Genomic DNA, 21,456 nt, shown 5'->3' on the forward strand with positions numbered 1-21,456 from the left:
ATTGTTAAAACAATACTGTGGAAATGGACTAATTAGAATATTTGCCTAGTCTAGCCTAAAGACTAAGGGTAATTGCTCGAGGACTTTAAATTTGCCCTCTGTGTTTTTTTATCCATGTTTGACTCAGTACCACTTATCATTTACATTTAGTCTTATCAACAACTTACATTTTCCATTATTTAAATGCATTAAAATACATTTGCTGTATCAGCCTAGGTGTACATAATATATCAGTCTTAAACAACAGACATAACTGAATACTGGTGGCGGAGATAAAGTCTCTGCGCAATGAACTGTAAAAGTTTATATCGACTGTGCTGTATATGTGCCAATATGACCAGACTTATTAGGGCAGCACAAAGTAAGCAGGAAGTCTACGCTCCAGGTTGATTTAGCACCTCTGTCCACTCTGCTTTCTGCTGACTGCAAAGAGAATAGCTCAGCTCCAGCCTTCTGATAAAGACTGAAGGGAGGATTTATCACTTAAAAAGAAAAAAAAAAAAGAGAGAAACGTGAAAGGAAGCAGAGCAGAATGTGGCGCAGTATACAGTATTTCATGTTGTGGGTTAGTTTCATGACAGAACTGCAGCAGTTATAGACTAGCTGGTAAAATTGCTCAATTTCCACTCACACAATAAATGTGTTGGCGGTGCACTAAAACAAGATTCCAATGATGTATAAAATGGATGAGATGCTCGCACAATACGGCAATCCTGTGTTTTTATCTTGTTGAGGGAATCCTTGTCTCTAGCGTATAATTTAAGCGGTCACATTAAAAGTTTGTTTTGCTGTCATTTCAGTAGTATGTCGTACCGGATTGTTCCAGCTTCCACCTGTGATGAAACCTTTTCTCATGCCTGCTGGTTCTGTTCTAACTGCCTATCCCATTATAAGGGAGGCAGTTGTTTGTGCTGAGAGAGGATTAAGACAAGTCAACAATCCATAGCCTTTTTAGTCTCCCAAAGGGCTGCTCACACACCACTGAAGATAGAGAATGGCTTTTTCCAGGAGCAAAGCTTGAGAGCGAGGTTTAAATTGTTGAAAGGACCTCGGTATACTGCAATGGAACAATGAACAGATACAGAAATAGAGATTGGGTTGGGTTGGGTGGGGGGTTGGGGGTGGCCACAGGGATCTAGCTGTATCCACTATACCTCGCTTTCCAGTTTTCACTGTCCAGCTGAATTTTCTTCATTTAATCCCACGGGACAGACAACCAGAGGCTGTGCTTTAACTGCCTACCCCAAACAACTGGAAGAACAATTGCTCTCGACTCATATTTTCAGAGCTGCTGTTGTTCGCTGTACTTAATTATTCGACACACAGAGGCTGCCAGTCAAAGGTGACAGGCAATTAATCACCTCACATGTCAAAGCTTTTGGTTATGTCAGCTACAAAAATGACACCTGACAGGAGGGTCCGATTTTCCAGCATGAAACATTGTTCATGATTCATTATAATTACTTTAATCATGAAATTATAAGGAAAACATTTTACAAGTAATTGTTCTAATAATTATAAAGAGATTTTGTCTTTTTTAAAATTATTGTGACTCTTTTTAAATGATTTGGTCGAGTCAAAAGCTGCGCACTCAGAACGCGCCAATTAACAATTATGAGAGTAAATTGATTTTTGGAAAAGTACTAACTGCATTTTCCATTTACAATGCCTCTTAATCCAGCATACAACAACAGTCACCTTCACACTGTGAAACCCTTTGCTTAAACCAATCACCATGAAAACTCTTAAATGAATACAGAGGTCAACTCAGGACAAAGCTAGTCTGGAAAAAAGGATATTTTAGTGTTTCAGAAAAAGGTTAAAGAAAACCTTTAAAATGCCCTACATTATGAGACTGAGCACAATTTGCATAAGTTACAAGCTTGAGTCTAGACTGCATCTAAGATTGTCACCTTTAAGCAAAAGCTCTGTGCTTAATTCACTTAGAAATAATTAATATAATTTCCATCTTGATTTGACCTCTTTAACCCAGGAGTCTGCTTTTCTGCTTTTCTAAATACCAGGGGCTATGTTTTTCTAAGTCAGTGGACTCAGCACAAAATCCGCGGTGCAGTGTTTAGACAGCCATGACAGGATGTCCACAATGCATGTGTGGCATTGGTGGCAACTTGGTGGAATACATTATTAGTAGATGTAGTTTTCATCAACAAAGCTGTGCGCTCTGACAGCTCTGATGTACAGCAGAGAGAGAAAGGATCTACCACCAAAAAAAGCTCTCTCAAGAGAACACTCATGTCCTTGTGCAAAAGGTGCAGAAATGCCCGCAGCGAATATGTGGCTCTTTAAATTTAATTAGCTTGGGAGGAGGTAACATATTAGGCTACTGTGCTGCTCTGGTGCTAAGAGCTTTGTTGCCAAATGAATGAAATGGTTCAGTGACATTAGGTGGAGAGCCAAATGGAACCAGCAGCCAACTACAGGGGTGGTATGGCTAAAAGAGAGGTGAATCCATGAGCCTATTCCTCATTCATTGTACAGCCACGTGTGGATATACTTTGAATGAAAAAAAAAAATCAAGCTATTTTTTCCTGCTTCAGGGAATTGCATCAAAGTCAAATTGGCCTACATATCCATAAGAATACTTTGTAAGCTTCTGAGTAGAATCTGTACATGGACATGTGACTTGGTAAAGGCATGAAAGTAGCACAGCACACAACTGCAGTGCACCGAACAACCTTTGAACCTGGACTGGAAGGTGAACGGGACAAGCAAAAATCCCAGGTGATCCGTAATACCACAGCTCCTGTCCCCCTGCTTTGGAGCAGTTGAGTTCACAGCATGTCGGCAGAACACCAAACTGGCACAGAGAAGAAAAACCCTGACAGAAATGTCACCTCACCAACACAAAGCCCCACCGTGTACCGACAGGAGAGTACAGTCCTTACGGTCTTTTCTTGGAAACATTGTCTGCTGCATAGAAGAAATGTTTTACATTTATAGCAGCAGCAGCAGTGAATAAATCAGACATAAACTGTATAAAACAAATGCTTACAGTATAGTAGGAACAGTCACTACTGTAGCTGAACAAAGACAAGATCAGTACTGATATTCCATATCAATCAACAGAATGTTATACAGAATAGCTTTTGTGTTTTTTTCATACAATGTGAGTTCATTTAAAGTTCCAGATTGTCTTTATTAATATAAAGCAGGTAAAGGTGCCATAAAAATATTGCGAAAGTATCAAAACCCTTAATCAACATAGAAATCTGCACAGTCCTAATCAGAAACTTTGCCTTTAAATGAGACTTTTGGACATCAGTGAAGCTGTGATGTCACAACTGTACTGTTGGTATCATCAGATTCATACAAACAAGATATTAAGTTAATATAATGTAATACTTCAGTTTTTTCTGTCCAATATATTCTGAAAGGTTTTAGAAACATTCATGATAAAACCTTTTTTCATTAAAGAAAATTGTAAAATAATTCTATTTACATGAGAAATTGTATCTAGAGTAAATAAATATGACAGAACTGAGAGAAACTGATGGAAAGAAGCTGGGCTTGATCATGTAAACAAAGCCATAGATTTGTTTTAATAACCTCCACACTCAGTCACTAGCAAACGTGTTAGGGCTGCAGGATATGAGAAAAAAAAAAATACAATATGTGATAACATTGTTGAATATCGCAATAACTTTATCATTTGCAATAAACAGATGTTAACATGTTCTTTCTTCCCACTGCTTTCACTGTGCTGCTAAAATACAGCAAAGTTTTTTTTTTTTTATTACATCATGAAAGGAAATTATATAGCAATCTCTTATTGAACAAAACAAATATTAAACCGAATACAAAATGTACCAATAAAAAACAGAATGATTAAGTGTAGTTTCCAACTGATATTCTCTTTCAACAACCTTAAAAATCCTGAAGGAAACTTTGATGATGATTAAAAAACTTGATATTGTGCAGCCCTGACATGTATGCACAGGTAAAAGATAAATCTGAAAGCCGAGGTCCCTTTGTCCTGCAATTCTTTTGCCCGCTGAAATAACTATAAGACTAGCTAACTGGGGAAAAAAATCCACTGTAGTTTAGACACATAATCCATTGACATTTGAATAATCAAATCATGTTTTTTCCTTTCTTCCATTATTACTGGTTCATGTCACAAGATGCTGGAATAATACTTGATACATTTTGTCTGGCAAAGAAGCCCAGGGAGGAATGATACTGCAGCTCAAACAAAAATCCCTGTCTTATACAAATAGGCACATATCACTATATTGGCATCATTATTTTGGATCATGGAGTGTGATGTAGCATTTAATTACACACTTGAGGCTGTGTGAATGGTGCCCTTATTCGAGTGTCTCTGTGATTCACAGCTTTGTGATGTCTGTCGAGTTAGTACATGCTGCTGAAAAGATGCAAGTTTTGCTCATAAACTCATATTCTATTTACCACCTCATCTCCTCGCCTACTAGACCATTTAATTGTCCTAAAATGTAAAATATAGTGAGAAAGGTAGATCAGGGGGAAGAAAAAAATTGATCAAGTTGACTCACAATTTTCCCTCCCGGCACTAAATCTTCAGGAGCATTGATTGGAGATAGCTCCTTTACCAGATACCGATAGTGTTTGATTGGACAATAGAGTCCTCATAAATCGTGGTAATGATTTCTCTGGAAACTGAAATTGTAATCCAATAGACATCATTAAGCTTCTTTTAATTGTACTCCTACCAGGGGGGGTCACACACCAAAGATTAACCCAAATCCTTAATATAGTTTGGTCGTTTTGAATAGTCCGGTTGATGAACAACGTGTAGCGATTTATGTAAATGCTCACCTACTTATTCCTTTCACAGTCACAAACAAGTTTAAGTGCTTCACAGGTTTAACAGATGTTGTCTTCATTAAGCTCATTTTCACTGCATTAATTGAATACAGTATATGTTTAAATTAAGCCTGGAAGACGGTGTTTTTGCTTATAATCAAGATAAATAGAAAAGGTTACTTTGAAATTCCATCCGAACATGAAAAAAATAATCTCAAAAAGCTATACTATACTCCTCATCTCGGGTAATCTATTTTTGCACACCAGTCATTACGGGAATCCTTGGCAGCAAAAAGAGAGAAATGCAAGTGTTGGGTGCTGACAGAAAGCAGATCCATAATGTCATCTCTCCTTTTCATATTTCCATCACAACTATGTAATTATGATTGGATTCCTCCCCAGTTTCTCGGCAGAGCTGGTAATATGAGGCTCGTTATAATGGCCGTGTTGGAGGTCAGAGGAAAGACGGTCTGTGGGCCTGACCTTAGCTTAGCAGTGTAGTCAAACAGGCTGCCTGTATCCTAACCACCCTGCAACTGCTACACCAGGGCACCGAGCCAGTGCGCTTCCCTTCGCTCACACCTATCCGCCTCTTCATGTGGCACTGCTCAGTTTATTTACCATACAGCGCTTAGAAGGCAGTTTGCTATATGCTCCTGCTTCCTTCTCAGCAGAAATGGACAGTAAGAAGTCGGTGCCAAGAGGGCTCCAACACACAGGCCACGCTTGCTTCCCTGCAGTCTACTATCCCACACACCTCTTTGGCCAAACGCAGGAGAACTCCTGGGATGGTGCTACATTTTTAATGAAAGCAGAGTGTTTGATCTGCCAATGTTTATCTTCTTTGATGTTAACTGACACAGCAGAGTGCAGCCAGCTCTCAATGTAGTCCAACACGAGGACAGATTAATTCATTATCCTTTAACAGGGGGAGGCTTGTGGTTGAGGAGTTCATCCTGGAGGTCTGTAATAGTCTTGAGTAAGACCCACCAATACCTGCTCCAAACACACTGCCTCTTGGTTTCTGCACCGTGGCTTCTCTGGGGAAATGCATATGAATGTAGGAGATTACAAATGGGGATACATGAAGCGAGAAAATCTTAATTGCCTTCTGTTTTGTGGGTCTTGTGCTGCACTTTGCATGTCAAATTCCCCCTCATTGTACCTTGATCTCGTCCTTTCATTTCATTTTTTTTGTAATTATTATACAGCAGGTGAATAGAGAATCAACTGAAACTCTTGTCAAATTAAAGAGACAACAAACAGCCAAGTATTTCCAGGACACTACTGTATCTAATGACTACAGCAGATCCATATCGGGGCCCAGCGTCCCAGGAGAGCGCACAAATAACAAATATGGAGCCAGTGCATAATTACTCCCACCACTGGAGTTACACGTGCACGTGTCTGCTGATTTCATGCCACTGCACAACTGTGTAGGTGTGCATTAGCCATGTTTCTCCATGTATCTTAATCCTCAACAGTCCCTCAAGGAGTCTTTCACTAGTCTTTCATGCTTGTGTGGATTTCAGACTGCCAGGCAACATTATTATCTCCACTCCCTGAATTTTCTTTGGTACCATTTATATAATCTACATGTCAAAGAGTAGTTAGCTGAGTTGACCTTTGGTGGCTTGACATGAGGGTCTGCTGTTTATCCATTCAGCTTAAGGGTGTCACTGGCAAGATCTTCACACCAGTCCACTGAAATGAGCAATCTTTATAATATAGTTTTTTTGGGTGGGGGGTGGGCGTTGGAGGTCACCAACAGTAAATAAGCTGTCAGTGGGATAAAGTGGGTGTCAAATCGTATGAATAGACAGAGGGGGAAATGGACGCTTAAGGGCCCAGTGAGTTCCAACACTGACATGGTTTAAAAGAGCTTAATTATAATAAGCTGGAGCATGGAGCAAGTGTTTGGTGGCTTGAGGGGAAACTCGGAGACAGTGACAACAGTCCAGCGCGAGCTACATGAATTGGAGATTGCTCTGTGAAGGGGGCCAACATCAGATATGCATTAGTGGAACAAGGAGGGTTTTCAGCGGTAGCCGGCAGACTTCATGAAAAAGAAATGATTCCTGCCTCGCAAATATATTACACATAATGTCTTTCCCTTTGTAGGACTCATCAAGCATCACAACGCTTTATCCATTAGGCAAACAAGAATGCTTACAGTGTTATTTCATTACGTTTTACAAACGCGAGTTATGCTTTATGAAAACAATAAATCCCGCCATGGATCCGTATGTCCCGACATCATTTGTTAATCACATTATTGTTAATTAATGATGCAATTCTTTTTAGCTAATGGTCGACAGTGTGTATTGACTCAAATGAGGGAATGAAACTGGAAAAGGAACTTGAGAGTAGAGTGACGCGCTTTAATCACTGCACTCCGGAGAAAAGCCAGAGGGAGGAAAACAACAGAAATATATAAATAAATGCAAAATATATCGATAGTTTTATATCCTCATGAACTGGTTTACAAGAAAATATTGGAATTACAGTCAGAATGATTTATAATCTATTGTTCAGGCTAAGGCTGTTTAACTCCATGCCCCTATGAATATTAACACACTCTCTCTCTCAAACTGTCTCTCTCTCTGGCGCTCTCTGTGTGTCTCCTTCTCTCTCTCTCACACACACACACACACACACATGTAAATGCATAACACACTAGCAGAGCTCCTTGTCTAATTTTTCATGAAGATAGCTGTTTTTATGCTAATCTGACAGCTGCATTCATTTTCAGGCTTTCTCACAGGCATTTATTTCCCAATCACATACTTATTCATTCCCAATTGCACACACATATACACACTTTCTTCCGCGAGCATACTTTTCTATGTCCTGGCAGAAATGAATTGAAACACTATCCTAATGAAGGTTTCTAATTGGGAAGAAATAGGCACTTACATGATTGAGACAACTCTAACAACTCTGAAACTGTGACGCACTGGGTGGTTGGCAAGCATCAAAACCTGCGACTGTGCCTTTATACATGAACATGCTCTCACTTTTAATAGACCACTTCCTTCATTAGGCGAGACGGACTTATTTCCAACCATCAGTTTGACTAGGTCACTGGCATAATGCCGCAAGGCTCACTCTCACTGAATAGCTACGTAATTAGAACCACTCTTCCATCCACCAGGTCGTGTTCAGACCTTTCATATGGCTGCTTAAAACAACAAGCTAATGTAGCAAGACAGGAAGTAGCTGGTTTGGAGGTCACAAGGAGGGCATAATTGGACCAATCAGTCAATAATGCTGCCGGCTGTGTCTGCCTTTGAGGCTGCTAATGAAGCGCAAGAGACGGTGGAGGTGCCCGTTTGGCACGCTGGTTACCTGGGCACAAGGGACACGACTGCAAAATCGCTAACATTCACTTGTATCTTTACTCTCTTGAGGTGAAGCAGGCCGTGGCAGTAAAACTGAGTAATTATGTAGCATTACGAGGAAAGCGGCAACAGTACCTGCCTTCCTCATTTCCTCTGAATTTTCCCCTTCTCATGAATTGACATGAGTGTACTTAAACCCTCAGAAGGGGCTGAGAGCTGTTCAAGAGTGATATGTTGCTCAGTGCTTTGCAAAGTCATTACTCAGCACAATGAAACACTTCAACCTGACGGTGCTCTGTACACACGGCGCTGATGCAGGCTTTGCTGTGTTAATAATATGTTTGTGTTGACAGTCAGTGGTACGCACTTTTAAGGGGGGATACACTATTAATGCCTTACTTGCCCTCTCTCTCTCTCTCCTGTTTTTTTCTCTAGCGGGAACAACATACATATTTGGGCGAGATGGTGGACTGATCACATACACATGGCCGCCAAATGACCGTCCCAGCACGAGGGCAGACCGGCTAGCCATTGGCTTCAGCACGCACCTGAAGGATGCTGTGCTGGTGAGGGTGGACAGCTCCTCTGGTCTCGGAGACTTCTTGAAGCTCCACATCGTAAGTCAAGATCTGTTTATTGGCATGCTTTTAAGTGCAGTACAACAAAGTACTCACAGTACACTGTATATGCAGTTAATTAGGATAAGACATATTTTCTTTATCAGTTTCTTACTACAAATGATGGGTTTCTATACTATTTCCTGCCAAGGTTAAAATGGTTTTGGTCATTTTACATTTCTGTTTTGCTATTTTTCTCACTCTCCCACTGATGTAAAGCGATGGGACACAAAAAGATGATGTCACTTAAAGGACTGGGTATTTGTATTCAATTGCTTTGCGGTATCGAATGAAATGTCCCCGTTCCACGTAGTTTTGAAACTTCCCCAGTCAAATGTTACCTGCATTCAATTTTTTTGCACCCTAAAATAATTATTTGTTTACTTTTGCTCACTGTTGTGTGATTGGCCCTCTACCACAGCAGCTTCGGCCCATACAGTCTGTGGTGAAGTTTATTGCGCTGTATTTGACAGAGATGGCAGTTTAGTCTGCAGAGATGCAAAAAAAACCCAAAACATGTAGTAAAGTATGGCTACTACACGCCTGTTGTGACTTTTTAGGCAACTGACTGTTTTCATTCACGTGATAGGTGTTGGATGAAGTAGGTACAAAGAGATATCAAATAAAGTCCTCCGTGGCATCGGCATCACCTTAAAGCTACGGGTGTTGTAGGTTTTTATATGATACCCAGCTTTATTGACTAACACCCAGTTGCCTCTCAGGATTTGGCAACATCTCAGTCAAAATCTGATGACAGTTGGTGAGCTGTTTGGTTACTGTCAATCAATTTTGATCAAACCACACTCACACTGTCCTTTCTTACATCTTTTTTTTAGTGCAGAACTTTAACACAGAAAATCCAAAGATGTTTTTGCAACTTTAGTGTCGCTTATATAGTCATGAATTTTTTATATTATAGAGCAATACTTGAGATTTGAAGTCAAGTTTTCTGGGCTTTAATGGTTATGGTAATTATGTTGAACTCTATAACCACAAAAGAGGGAGAAAGACATGATTTAAACTGCAAGTACAACATCCATGGACATTATTTACGCTGTGTGTGTTAAGAAGGAGCCCATGCTGTGTACGTGTTTGTGTGTGCAGCAGGAACTGAGGGACATGGTGCAGTAGTCAGTGTTGGTTCCATACAGTGCATCTCCGACCTGGACATAATTTTGCTGGTTCCCACGTGACATATTTCTCGCTAGCGCCCACTTACTGACAAAATCAGTCATTAGCGCAGGAAAGTATGTGCTGTAGACAATGCGGCCCCCCCTGCTGGCTAGAGTGGAACACAGTGTAAATACTGTAAATTTTACCTTTTTACATAACCTTTTATAATAATAATTGTCACAATTTTGTTTCAAGTGCTCTTAGATGCATTATTCTGTCATAGTTCAAGTATGAAAATTATAGTACACTTGAAGGATAAAAATGAATTACATGTACTGTACGTGTGCTGACTGTGTGCCTTCACTTTAGCTTTAAGTTTAGAGGAACTGCTAAACACAACTGGTCATAGCAAATAAATAGTGCAGAAAATAACAGGAAATTGCACATCTCTTCACTTTAAAGAGTCCGGAACCAACTAAAAATACTCTTTATGGAAAAGTGTCTAGTAGTAAAAGTGAGGGCACACGTTATCTGTACATCCACAGGTACATTTTATTCAGCATTTACACTGGTCTTTTCACTGCCTGACAGCTTTTTGCCTGTAAGTGTTTTCTTATTTTGTTGATAAAGAATCCCAAGTCCTCTCTTGCATACACAGCAGCAATAAAACCACTGTTGACTTGTGGAGGTGAGGTGACAAAAACAAATGCTATGCACACAGAAAGTACTGACAGGTGGTCGACCTGAGGACAGGAAGGATGGACATCTGTCGGAAACATTACACATCAACAATAAGTTAAATGAAACACCAAAGATATGCACTTATCCAAGGCAGACCCCCGCTACTGGAAAAAAGTCCCCACGCATGACAACACTGATGCTGGCCAGGAGCATACATGAACATCGCACACACACGCACACACACACACACACCACAGGAAAGCTGCAGATCAGCACACGTTCACAGATATGCAACTGGACTTGAAGTTTGCCTCAACCCCAGCTGCCCACACACTGATATTTACACATACAGTAAGCACACAGTGACATAAGAAGGCCTGTCCTGAGGACACAGAGCAGCCCTGATGTTGTTCCTGTGAGACACCTCCATACTTGCTCTGCGTGGATTTTCTGTTTTGCCACATTTTTTCTCCCTAAGCCTCAGGGCCAAGTGATTTTTTAGCCCCTAGTTTTCAGTCCAGGAGTAACTGGCCAATTTAAAAGGATACAACCTTTTTCATGCACACCATTCATCACCAAATGCCACGCAGGGATGCCAACAAGATGTTCAAAAGAACATGAATTGGAATATGGGTGTAAAAGGACAGATGTGCTCTCTCAGATGTGCAAATGCTCCACTAAGATCCTCACGCGTTCTGCAGCTTTCTGGGCTCCCGTCCACCTGCACGAAAACACCTGAACAGGGATAAAACAAGCGAGATTTCCTTTATACGCTATTTTCATGTGAGTGATGAAAAATGTCCTCTCCAACGATTTGCATAGACAGGGCGCCTTTTTAAATTAAATGGCACAACAGGGCTTTGCTAGGTAGCTCATCCCAATGCAGCACTGAATTAATATACATACAAATTTGCTCACTTGCTTGTACATCACGCACACTTGCTAAGTTATTGCTGAACAATTCACACACTTTTGCATTTCATTTAAATATCATGTAGTTAATTCTCATTCAAGCCCTTGTGACCAGAGGGAAAGGTGAGCTCCCAAAACTAATGATGTTTTCAGCTGGTGCAGTGCAGACATACTAGAAAGCTGTAGCATGTGAACACCTTGAAATATATTTCCCCTATATTTTGCAAATTTTTCTGTCTACACGTTACACAAAGAGAAGTTTGCTCAGAAAAGAAATAAGTGCATATTGTAGAAGACAGTCTCAGGCTGTGTGCTAGGTGTTGGGTTCACTGTTGACTATACAGTAGTGATGAATGTTAGAGGTTGGAGACCTGAGCCGCACAGACAGGAGAGGTGAGAGAGCAGAGTCTCACATGGTATAACAAGGCGCAGAGATCATGCAGCTTAAAGCAGATGCACGCGTAGCCTTGTTGATGAAATGTGCAGCACTCCATTGACATTTTACAGGGGGGAAATGTTGATAAGGCATGTTCTTACAGCAGGGGCAGTGGGTTGTGAGAATCCCCTCTCCTCTCGCATCAGCAGTCACTCTGAATGCTTCCTCTTATTTATTTATTTCTGCACATTAATCTGGGGGCTTTGTGAAATGTTGCATTTCATTAGAAAATGAGAGAAGCGTGAGAGAAAACACAGAGAAGGCAAGCATGAACGAGGGGCACGAAGGTCACGCTCTTGATGTTTGTTCATCTGGTTACTTAAGATGAGCAACATGGCTGTTGATTACACAAATAGCACAGGATGGAAATGACAAGATTTTTTATTCTGTGTCTCTGCAGCAGTATTTTTGCCAAATGCTATAAATAAGACACCACATTAAAATTCTATAAAATCCTTGTAAAACTGCAAATGATGGCTGATGAATTGCCATCGTGTTTTAAGTGTTATTAAAGATTTGTATTTGAACAAAGTATAATTGATCATAACATTTAATTGTCATAGGAGATATTTTCAGAGCACTGTGCTGCAGCCCTATGAAAGAATAGCAGAAAATTAAATCACAATATATTATGAAATAAGAATGCTTATGATACAAACCCTCTAGATATGTGCTTCATGCTTCTGTCTTCTCCTCATTAATTACACCGGAAAGGACGTGTTTTACAGCACTCCATTAAACACAATGAGCTGTGCAGAATTGCTACTTTGATGCATTTCTTGTGCAAGAATAGCAGCACTCAGCTAGTCACCTGCAAGAACCTTATCTGGTTGAACTATTACTTGGTGGCTCATACTGTAATGTGAAATAAAATAACATATAATGACTCTGTGGCCCATTTTTCTATAGGAGGTTACTTAGTTCCACTCACCTTTGGCAAATTGTTTCATTTTCCAGAGTAAAATCAGCATATCATCTAACATGTGACAGCCTGTCAATTGCCAGTATTGAATATGTATGGACCAATTTTTGAGTTGTTAGTTTATTCTCAGATACACAAAACAATATATCATAAGGCCGATTCCCAGTGGTATTCCCCCCATTCCTTCCAGTTACTTCAGCTCTGAGCAGAAATGTCTTAGGAGGAGTGTATCTTCAGCTGTATGAGATGGGATTAGACCAGATTTCAGTATTTACCCCCCCTCCTTTTCCATCCTCTACATCCCTCACCCCCCTAATCTCCTGCTCCCATTTCATGATGACAGGAAACCCAGCGGGGCTTGAAGGACGCCATCTCAGCTCGCACTCTCAAGAGGGAATTTTCTGAGTAATATGTGGAGACTATGATTTAAATGCACCTCAAAGGAATTGCGATCCTTCCCCCGCCTCTCCTTTCTATCGCAGATAAAGACAATGACTGTGAAGTCAGTGAACCATCAAATGTACGACAATCACTTTCCTCAGGCTCATTACTGTAGCACACACGGAAAGAGGACTGGATTCATAATAATGCCTCTGCCGAGTCTCCAATTATGAGGATTCTCCACAATCCCCGATTACTTTTTTCTGAAGGTGAGGCATATTCATGAGGCTACTTGGACAAGTATCCCATGTGGATATAAGACTTGTCTGTACTTGATCATATGCCCCGACAAAGTATCTCAGTAATCTATATATAATTAATTGCGCTGTAGCTGAAAGTCAAATCCAGGGAAATATTCACAATGACATTATGCAAAACAGGGAATTATGGATGCAATGATCCTTGGTGTTTGCAGCACGGTAATCCATACAGAAGAAAAATTGGAACAAAGTTTATACAATGTGGGTGTGCAGTACCTTCTCTGTTAAACATGCTAATACTTTTTACTGTGCAATGTTTGCATAATTTCACCACAGAATATTAAAGTAGAGGTGGATTTTGCATTGATGCCGTGAAGGTATTTTATACCCCACAAAGGAAGTATCATTTATTTTTCCGCACAAACAAGGACGGATGTCTGTTATTGGAAATCCATCTGTACATTTTTAGGAAGCCATTTACTCAGTGAGATGGAGGCTTTGCAGTTGTTTTCTTCCCTTTTTCTTGTCAATGAGCAGCGGTGACAGTGACTATCATAGGCTCTCCTCCGTCTCAGGCAGGGCCCCGAGGGGCCCACTGAGCTTGTTTTGTGCTGGTACTCAATCTCTGTGTGGGGGTTGGGGACTATTCCAAGCACTTTCTTCTTTTCCTCTTTCTAATTGCATGCATCCCTTTAAAAAAAAAAAAAAAAAACAAGCAATGAAGGCACTCTGGCTAAGACAGCGACACTGTGAAGTTAATGTATTCCATAGAGCAGAGGGGATGGAGGAGAAATAATGACTTCTCTGGTGGAGCATTGCTCCCCTCGGTCCTCCTTTAGCTGACTACTAGAAAGGGGTTTCTTCTTCTGATGGAAGACACCTTTAATTGCAGTTTCAACTCCTGCTCTCTACCCTATTAATCATGTAAAATGGCTTGAGAAGTGAGACTACCGGGCCCACTGTCTGAGTATCTCCATTTCCAAGTAAGAAAATGTCATCTTTTATGTGTTTTTGCACTTCACCTTACTGTTGGAGTTATGATTATGCACAGTCGCATGCTTCATTAAGGGAATGTTGTACAGTCTGATTTGATGCTACAGGTGAGAGTGTTACCTGGGAGGTGTGCTGCAGGTATCAAGAGAGAACCAGTGTCACGCTATCCCCCATACTCCTATTAAAACAGCTGCCCAGGGAAGGGATCTTACTCTCATCCACTCCTCCTGTTAAGGTTTTAGACCCAGTAATTACCTCTCATGCTCGATCTGCAGGCAGACTTAGATCAGACCTGCATGCAATACCCACAGGATTCAGTGGTTTACAGCTTTCCTGTGTTGCTTGCTTAGTCAAGGCACATCAATCAGTAACTAGCAGACCTGTAAAGCAACTGAGTGATACCATATTATTGTTGAAATACAGTTCATATCTATTATTAATGAAAAAGAAATGCAACTAAAAATGTATGATGTTAACCTCTATGTGGGCGCAGATTAAGTGTGTGATTTCATATTCAGATTAACATTTTATTTGTCGGGTGTTATTGTTGTGTTTAAACAGTTGTACCTCACAGATCGGAAACCCACTTTCTCTCCACATTACTTTATCAGCTGTCGCTATGGTTACAATCCCAGTATAGGACTGGGCGATTTAGTGCCATGGTGATGATATGCATTTTAAGCAGATTCAAAACTAAAGAGAGCATGTTATATCCAATTTAAAAATGCACTGTCACCTCTCTCAAAACTCAATCCTGCGTGTAAAACCGATTATTGGAGGCTAGTGGGAGAAAATAAAAGGCCAGACCAAGCAGAGATCCTCTAGGTCAATGGTAAAAATGTTAGAAAACTGAAGAATTCATACTAAAGAAATGTTACAGATTTTGAAAGTTACAGAAGTAAAGCCCCTTTGCAACTTTACATACAACATGTAAGGCCATGAATATTTTTGGCATTACAGGTCTAGTGTCTAGAATTGAGTGGCATCTAGCAGTGAGGTTGCAGATTACAACTAATTTCAACTTCTCCTGTGTGCCAAGTATGTAGCATAAATTTGTGGCTGTCACGAAAATGCGAATAGCTCTATCTAGATCCAATTTTTTGTTTGTCCATTGTGGGCTACTGTAGAACAACATAACAGACTCAGTGGAGGAGTAACCACTCTGTGGGTAGATATAAACGGCTCATTTTAAGGGCTCGTTCATACTCCCTCTAAGAAACATTCTTTTCAGACATTTGGGACGTCACTGCCCTCATCCTTCCATGCATTCTTTATGTTGCCATAAATACAGCCAATAGAGGACAGAGTCAAAAGTTTCTAACAACAACAAACAAGGAAACGATGGAGGAGGTTGTAATAATATACTTTTTAACAGAGGCAGCATTACAGACTGCGATCGGTGTGGCTATTCAGTACATTATGACATGTAGACAGAGAATTATTTTCAGTATATTACTAATTCATTTTTTAAATGTTGTGTCCTGTAGTCGTGTTTTGCTTGAACTATGCTACACCTGCTGCCATTGGACTTTTTAATGCCCATTCTTACTGCACTTTAGCACACTGAAACCTTATACACTACAGTGTTTATTATTATTCAGTATTTTTTATTTTTATCAAGTGAGTTTTTTTTAGTATTTATTATTTAGGATTTATTTTAAAGATTTTTTTTACAATTTTATTTTTAAACTTTCCTGTGGATAATTACAGAAGTGCTTGTATGTTATGTGCGGTTGTGTGTGCTTAGCAGTGAATGAACTGCCGCAATAAAAGTAATATCCTGTGACGGATTAATTAAGTATCTATCGAACTATATCTATCTATCTACACTGCCCTCACAACCTCCAGTAGTACTGATCCATTTTGTCCAAATCCTTAAGCTTTCAGAAACTTTGCATGAATATGGATGAAATGAATTCAGACAGAAGGCTTTGTCCGTCTCCGTACCTAACATTGAGCATAAATGAGCCAGTAACAAAAAGACAATGATTCTTAGTTTCATGTATGTATCAACTAATGTGAGCATAGGTAGGAATATTATGTACCATTTCTGCCAATGTATTCCCCTAAATCCTACACACTTGACGTTTAAGGAAACAGTGTCACCCACACTTGTTCCACATGACATTATTCGTCATTGAACTGTCACGCTCTAACGAACAGAGGGTAGGAGTAAACACATCCATCGCAAAGTGATTTGACTTTCTATGGTTTGTGTTGACACAAGTCATTCTTACTTCTGGAGTTTCCCCGGCTCACTGGGATGATAACTTGGGACAGCCGAGAGATACCAAACTTTCCATTTTTATCAAAAAGTCTAAAAGTAACAGTGCGTGTTATCTGAGGATCATCAGTAGGACATGAGGTGATAGGAAGGTACTCAAGGTGCATTTTTATTTTCTCCAGTTTGAACAATTTTGTTTTTCTAGTTTTATTCAGCCTTTCATTTTGGAAGATTGTAATGAAAATAAATGTCCACCCCCTTTTCTATATAATACTTTTGTGGGAATAAATTAATCAAAGCACTAGTAATCATAGCTGCATGCATATTAACAAACCTCCTGACTCCAGCCAGCTCTGCCACATTTAAATCCACAACCAGATGCCGTTTCTCTATTTCTCTGCTTTCCCCTCGTTTCACTGAGTGTCAGGGAAAGCAGAACTGCCGTTTGCTATTCAGTATGTTTGGCAGTTTGCAGTGCAGTATGTGGCAAAGCTAAGCTAATGGCACTGTAATGGTGAGTTAATAGCTGACCATGATGAGGAGATAGCAGTGAAAGGCATGGATGGGGGAGCTTCATTGACCTCATTTAGTCCCTCAGTGTTGATTCAGTCACACAAACATGAACCGGGAGGAGAAAGGATAATAGCCCTTAACATATTTCCATGCTCTTCATACAGTTAATGTACAGAATTTGAGCTGTAATAGTGCTGCGATGAATAGTAGTAATAATACGGTACTGGTAAATATAGCATTGATTTAATGCCAGAAGTGACTGATTGTGGCCAAAAGTGTGTATGTTGGAGTGAATAGCCTCCTATCTCTTTTAGTCATAGACAGGGCAGCCACTCGGCTTGGATGATGTACCTGACCTCAAAGAATCAAATCTCATCATCTCCATATTGAGAAGGGACAGCGCTAGAATCACCATTACTCATCTTTCAATTCCAATCATTTCTCAATTTGTTCAAGCTCTTTGCCACTACAAAGCCAAGTGGTCCATGAAGAGGAATGAGTGTGTGTTTGTGTGAGAGAGAGGGCGAGCGAGAGAGGAAGATGTGTGCGTATGTGTATTTGAGAGGGCAGGACAATAATGTGTCTTCACTTTTATTAGTGTAACAAATCACAGTGAGTACAGCTTGTCATTCTCAAAGCTGTACATCAATACATTATAGGCTTGGCTCATACAGAGCAATATTGCCATGGCTAACGTGGGGTAAATTAGATTTCATCGTCGATGTTACGCTGTCAGGCATGTTCGCGTTTCTTCTGGGTTACAAGGTTAAGAGCATTGACATTCTATTTGTTAGCATAGTTCAAATGATGAATTTAGTTTGTGTTAGCTCAACCTTCCCTCTTGATTCTAGTTGGACGTGTTCTTGTAAATAAGTCAGCTTGTTTGACTATTTCCACCATTCACATTTTCAGCAGTCTTCAATGCGGTCTTACTTTAATTTTAGATTTTAAAAATCAAATCTCAGCATGCAGACCGGTATGTGGGTATGTACGCGGAAGAGCGAATGGGTTTGTGTGCGTTTGGGACTGGAGCGTCGCAGCATGGAGTCACCATAGTTGTTGACTTTTGACACAGCTGCCCCAGCCCTCAGGGTGGGATAAAAATAGTCTCAGTCTTTCTCACTCCATTGCAGTGAGCTGAAGAACAGCGTCTCCCAGCTAACGCATATGGAGCACATTTTCTCCAGAATCACTCATATTATTTCGTTATTTTTTCTCTGTTTTTCTCAAATTTAAGATGCCAAGTTTCAACAAATATATCTAATATTAAGAATAAACAGGCTGAAAAGTTACAAAATTTTAAATTATTTTTTCTGCCAAGGAATTGGCATGCAGTATCTTTTCTTTGTGTTTATTATGTACTTTTTGGTCAAATTAAAAAACAAACAAATTATGACTTAAAAAGGTACAGAAAAAGCAACAATATGCTACATAATGTAATACAATAAAACAATAATAAAGAGAAGGCAGAGACTAAAATGGAAAAGCTAAAACGACTCACATGATAAAAGCAAGAGCAAAGAAAGAGAAAAGAGAAAAAAACTGAAGAAAAGTGAAGACAACATTAAAAAGGAAGCCCTAGATGAACTAAAAGCAAGCGAAAAAGATGCCACTTTACTTTTGATTTAAAATTGTCAGTGGTGTAACAGGACTAGATGTGGGGTGGGAGGCTATTCCAAAGCCTCAGAGCTGCAACAGAAAAAGCTTGGCCGCATTTATTGTGTACATTTTGGCCAGATTTCAAGTAGGCCTACAAATAGATATTTTATTCAGAATTCTTTGCAGTGAAAATGCCCCTTACAGTAGTGTCCTACAGTGGGGCATCAATGTTTTATTTCGACTGACAATGCAGATACTAGGAATTATATTAGTAACCAAGATTCCAAGATTACTCACTGCTGTGAATTTTGACAATTTAGTCATTTTCCATCATCAGATCTTTACCCATGAAAGAAAGACAGCTAATGTTATCTAGACTTAACATATCATGAACAAGAAGTACCTTTTAGTGTCTTCCACTTTCTGACTTTGTTAACCTAGTTTTCAAGCTTCCATTAGAAATACAAACTTAAAGTGGACGAGAAAACAACACAAGATGTCAGTTAACAGTTGCCATGGGTAACGGCTGTCCAGAGGCTCGCAGCTCAGAACCTGTTTCCATAGATATGTCCCAAAATGGTTTTATCCTCTTTTGAAAAATGGAGAAATATGCACAAAAGCAGTATCATTATAATTTCCTCACTTAGAAAAGTGAGAATTTAAATTTCAGTTTGACATTAGCACTGAAGGGAAGCGTCTTTCCCGAATGATTAACATAAAGATTTTGAACAAGCGAAAGAAATTCATGTTTGCCTCTACTTTTGTATGTACAACCACACATACTGATACACTGCATGCCAAATCCGCCTCCTGGTGTTTATCAGGGTCGAGCAAAGAGCAAAGTCAATTTGGACCAGGCCAAGTCTGAAATTACTAACTTATACAATTACTCACACATATCCCCGGCAAAGACAGATCTAACAGGGTGCTTCTCAGCTAATTATTTCATAATTGTTGTTGGTGCCCTGTTGTTGATGGCTTCCACAGTGCTTTGTGTGGGGCTGCATGAAATATTAAACAGTCGGCTCGCCTTGTTCTGGTCAACTTAATTACCTTTTTTCACTGCTGCACTGCTCTCATCTCCAGCCCCTTGTGCTTTCCATCGAAGCCTGTTTAAAATATAATACACATGCAAGCATGCTGTTTTTAATTATGTGCTGCTGCGGAAACATTTTGTTGCGGGCCACAGTGGGCGAACTGTTGGTGGTCCAGCTCAGTTAACTTTAATCCCTGATTTATTTCTTATTTTCTTTTCTGTGTTTTATTTTTGTTTTGTTTTATTGGAGAAACTCTCCTGCACTGTGCCAGGAACAAGACAATGATCGTTCTATTGTTACGGTTTGCTTTCACCCCAAAAACCACACAGACTCATAAAACATTAAGAGTTAAATGAGCAGCAGGAAGCTACAGATTGAGAGGCAAGACGTATCGTGTGGACGTATGGAAGTCAGCACAACTGAAACCAATCTTGACTGGGGTTGGTGAGATGGGGAACTATATCCGCTTTTAAAATGTCTCTTGGCTTCTGGGAGAGCAGCCACATTGTCAGCAGAAACACTCACCCTCCTCTTGTCCCCCCGTCTATGAATAATGGATTTGGTGACCCTCCCTATGTCTTCCATAGCTGCCAGTCAATAAGTCCATCTGAGGGAACACAGAGATTTAAACTCAGAGTTTACAGCGAGCAGAACTTGACATTCAAGTTAAATATGGAAGGACTTGTGTGTATTTTCTTCATCGTTGTTACACTTAGGGCAGTCTGTCTGGTCAGTGTCTTGTCTCTCAGCTACAAGAAACTTACATTATAGCCAGGCACTGTAACAGAGCCCCTGGTTATAGATATCTTATTCCACAGCCTCATCAAAGGAGTAGGTTATGTGTGCGTGTGCACATGTGCATGAAAATATCTCTGCCTCTCTACTATAATAAGAGCTACGCAGTGAAGGCCAACATTGCTGCCTGTGCAAGAGCAAACAGTCCATGACGTGTCAGCAGCCTACATGTGCAGCGCGCCTCATACAGGGAGATCAAACAGACAGGCACATGTTGTTCCTTTGTCCTCTTCTATCCCTCAGGTAAGCACACGAGGTGAGAAGAGCACCCCTGGATCAGTGGCCTCATTCTGCTCAGTTTATCAACCATGCACCTTATCGCCGTAGAGAAGAGAGTTGTTGCAGGGAGAAGGTTTTGTTTATGTCGCAGTAAATGTTGCACCATAGAAGGGGTGTTAAACTTTACAGCTCATTCTGCGGGTCTTCTAAGTAGTTGGTATGAGTGATGGTTTGGTTTGCTTTTCCCAGAAGGGCGAAGCAAACACCTTGACAACAGTAATTAAAAGTGCATGTGAGGCCTAATTCATTTTCTTCTCTTCGTCTCCTCCCTTCACTTGGCCTAATAAATCAGTTATGCTTGAAGTATCTGCTTCTCCTTAACTCTTTAATTCACCAGTGCATTTTGTGAAATAGCCTCATGTCTGACAAGGAGCTGCTATAAAAGGCTTAGAAAATTGTTGTGGGAATTCAGTGTCTCTGCTGGATCCAGACTGAGCTTAACCCTCGAAGTCAAAGTTTTAATCTTCCTTCACCACTGAAGCATTATAATGTCTGATCAGATAGAAAGTCAAAACATCTACAGTGTGTACTGTATAGCTGAAGGTTA

General features: G+C 40.1%; 1 protein-coding gene across 5 annotated transcripts in view; it reads left to right on the top strand.

Annotated features, from left to right (window-relative positions):
• LOC121954421 (neurexin-1a) overlaps positions 1-21,456 on the top strand; it is a 283,197-nt gene that overhangs the window by 174,214 nt on the left and 87,527 nt on the right. For all 5 annotated transcript variants that reach the window (XM_042501908.1, XM_042501911.1, XM_042501913.1 and 2 more), the window contains one exon: positions 8,583-8,764. In XM_042501908.1, coding sequence (XP_042357842.1) covers positions 8,583-8,764 — 182 coding nt within the window. The remainder of the gene's footprint in view (positions 1-8,582; positions 8,765-21,456) is intronic.

This window comes from Plectropomus leopardus, chromosome 15, assembly GCF_008729295.1.
Source record: "Plectropomus leopardus isolate mb chromosome 15, YSFRI_Pleo_2.0, whole genome shotgun sequence".
Taxonomy (NCBI): Eukaryota; Metazoa; Chordata; class Actinopteri; order Perciformes; family Serranidae; genus Plectropomus; species Plectropomus leopardus.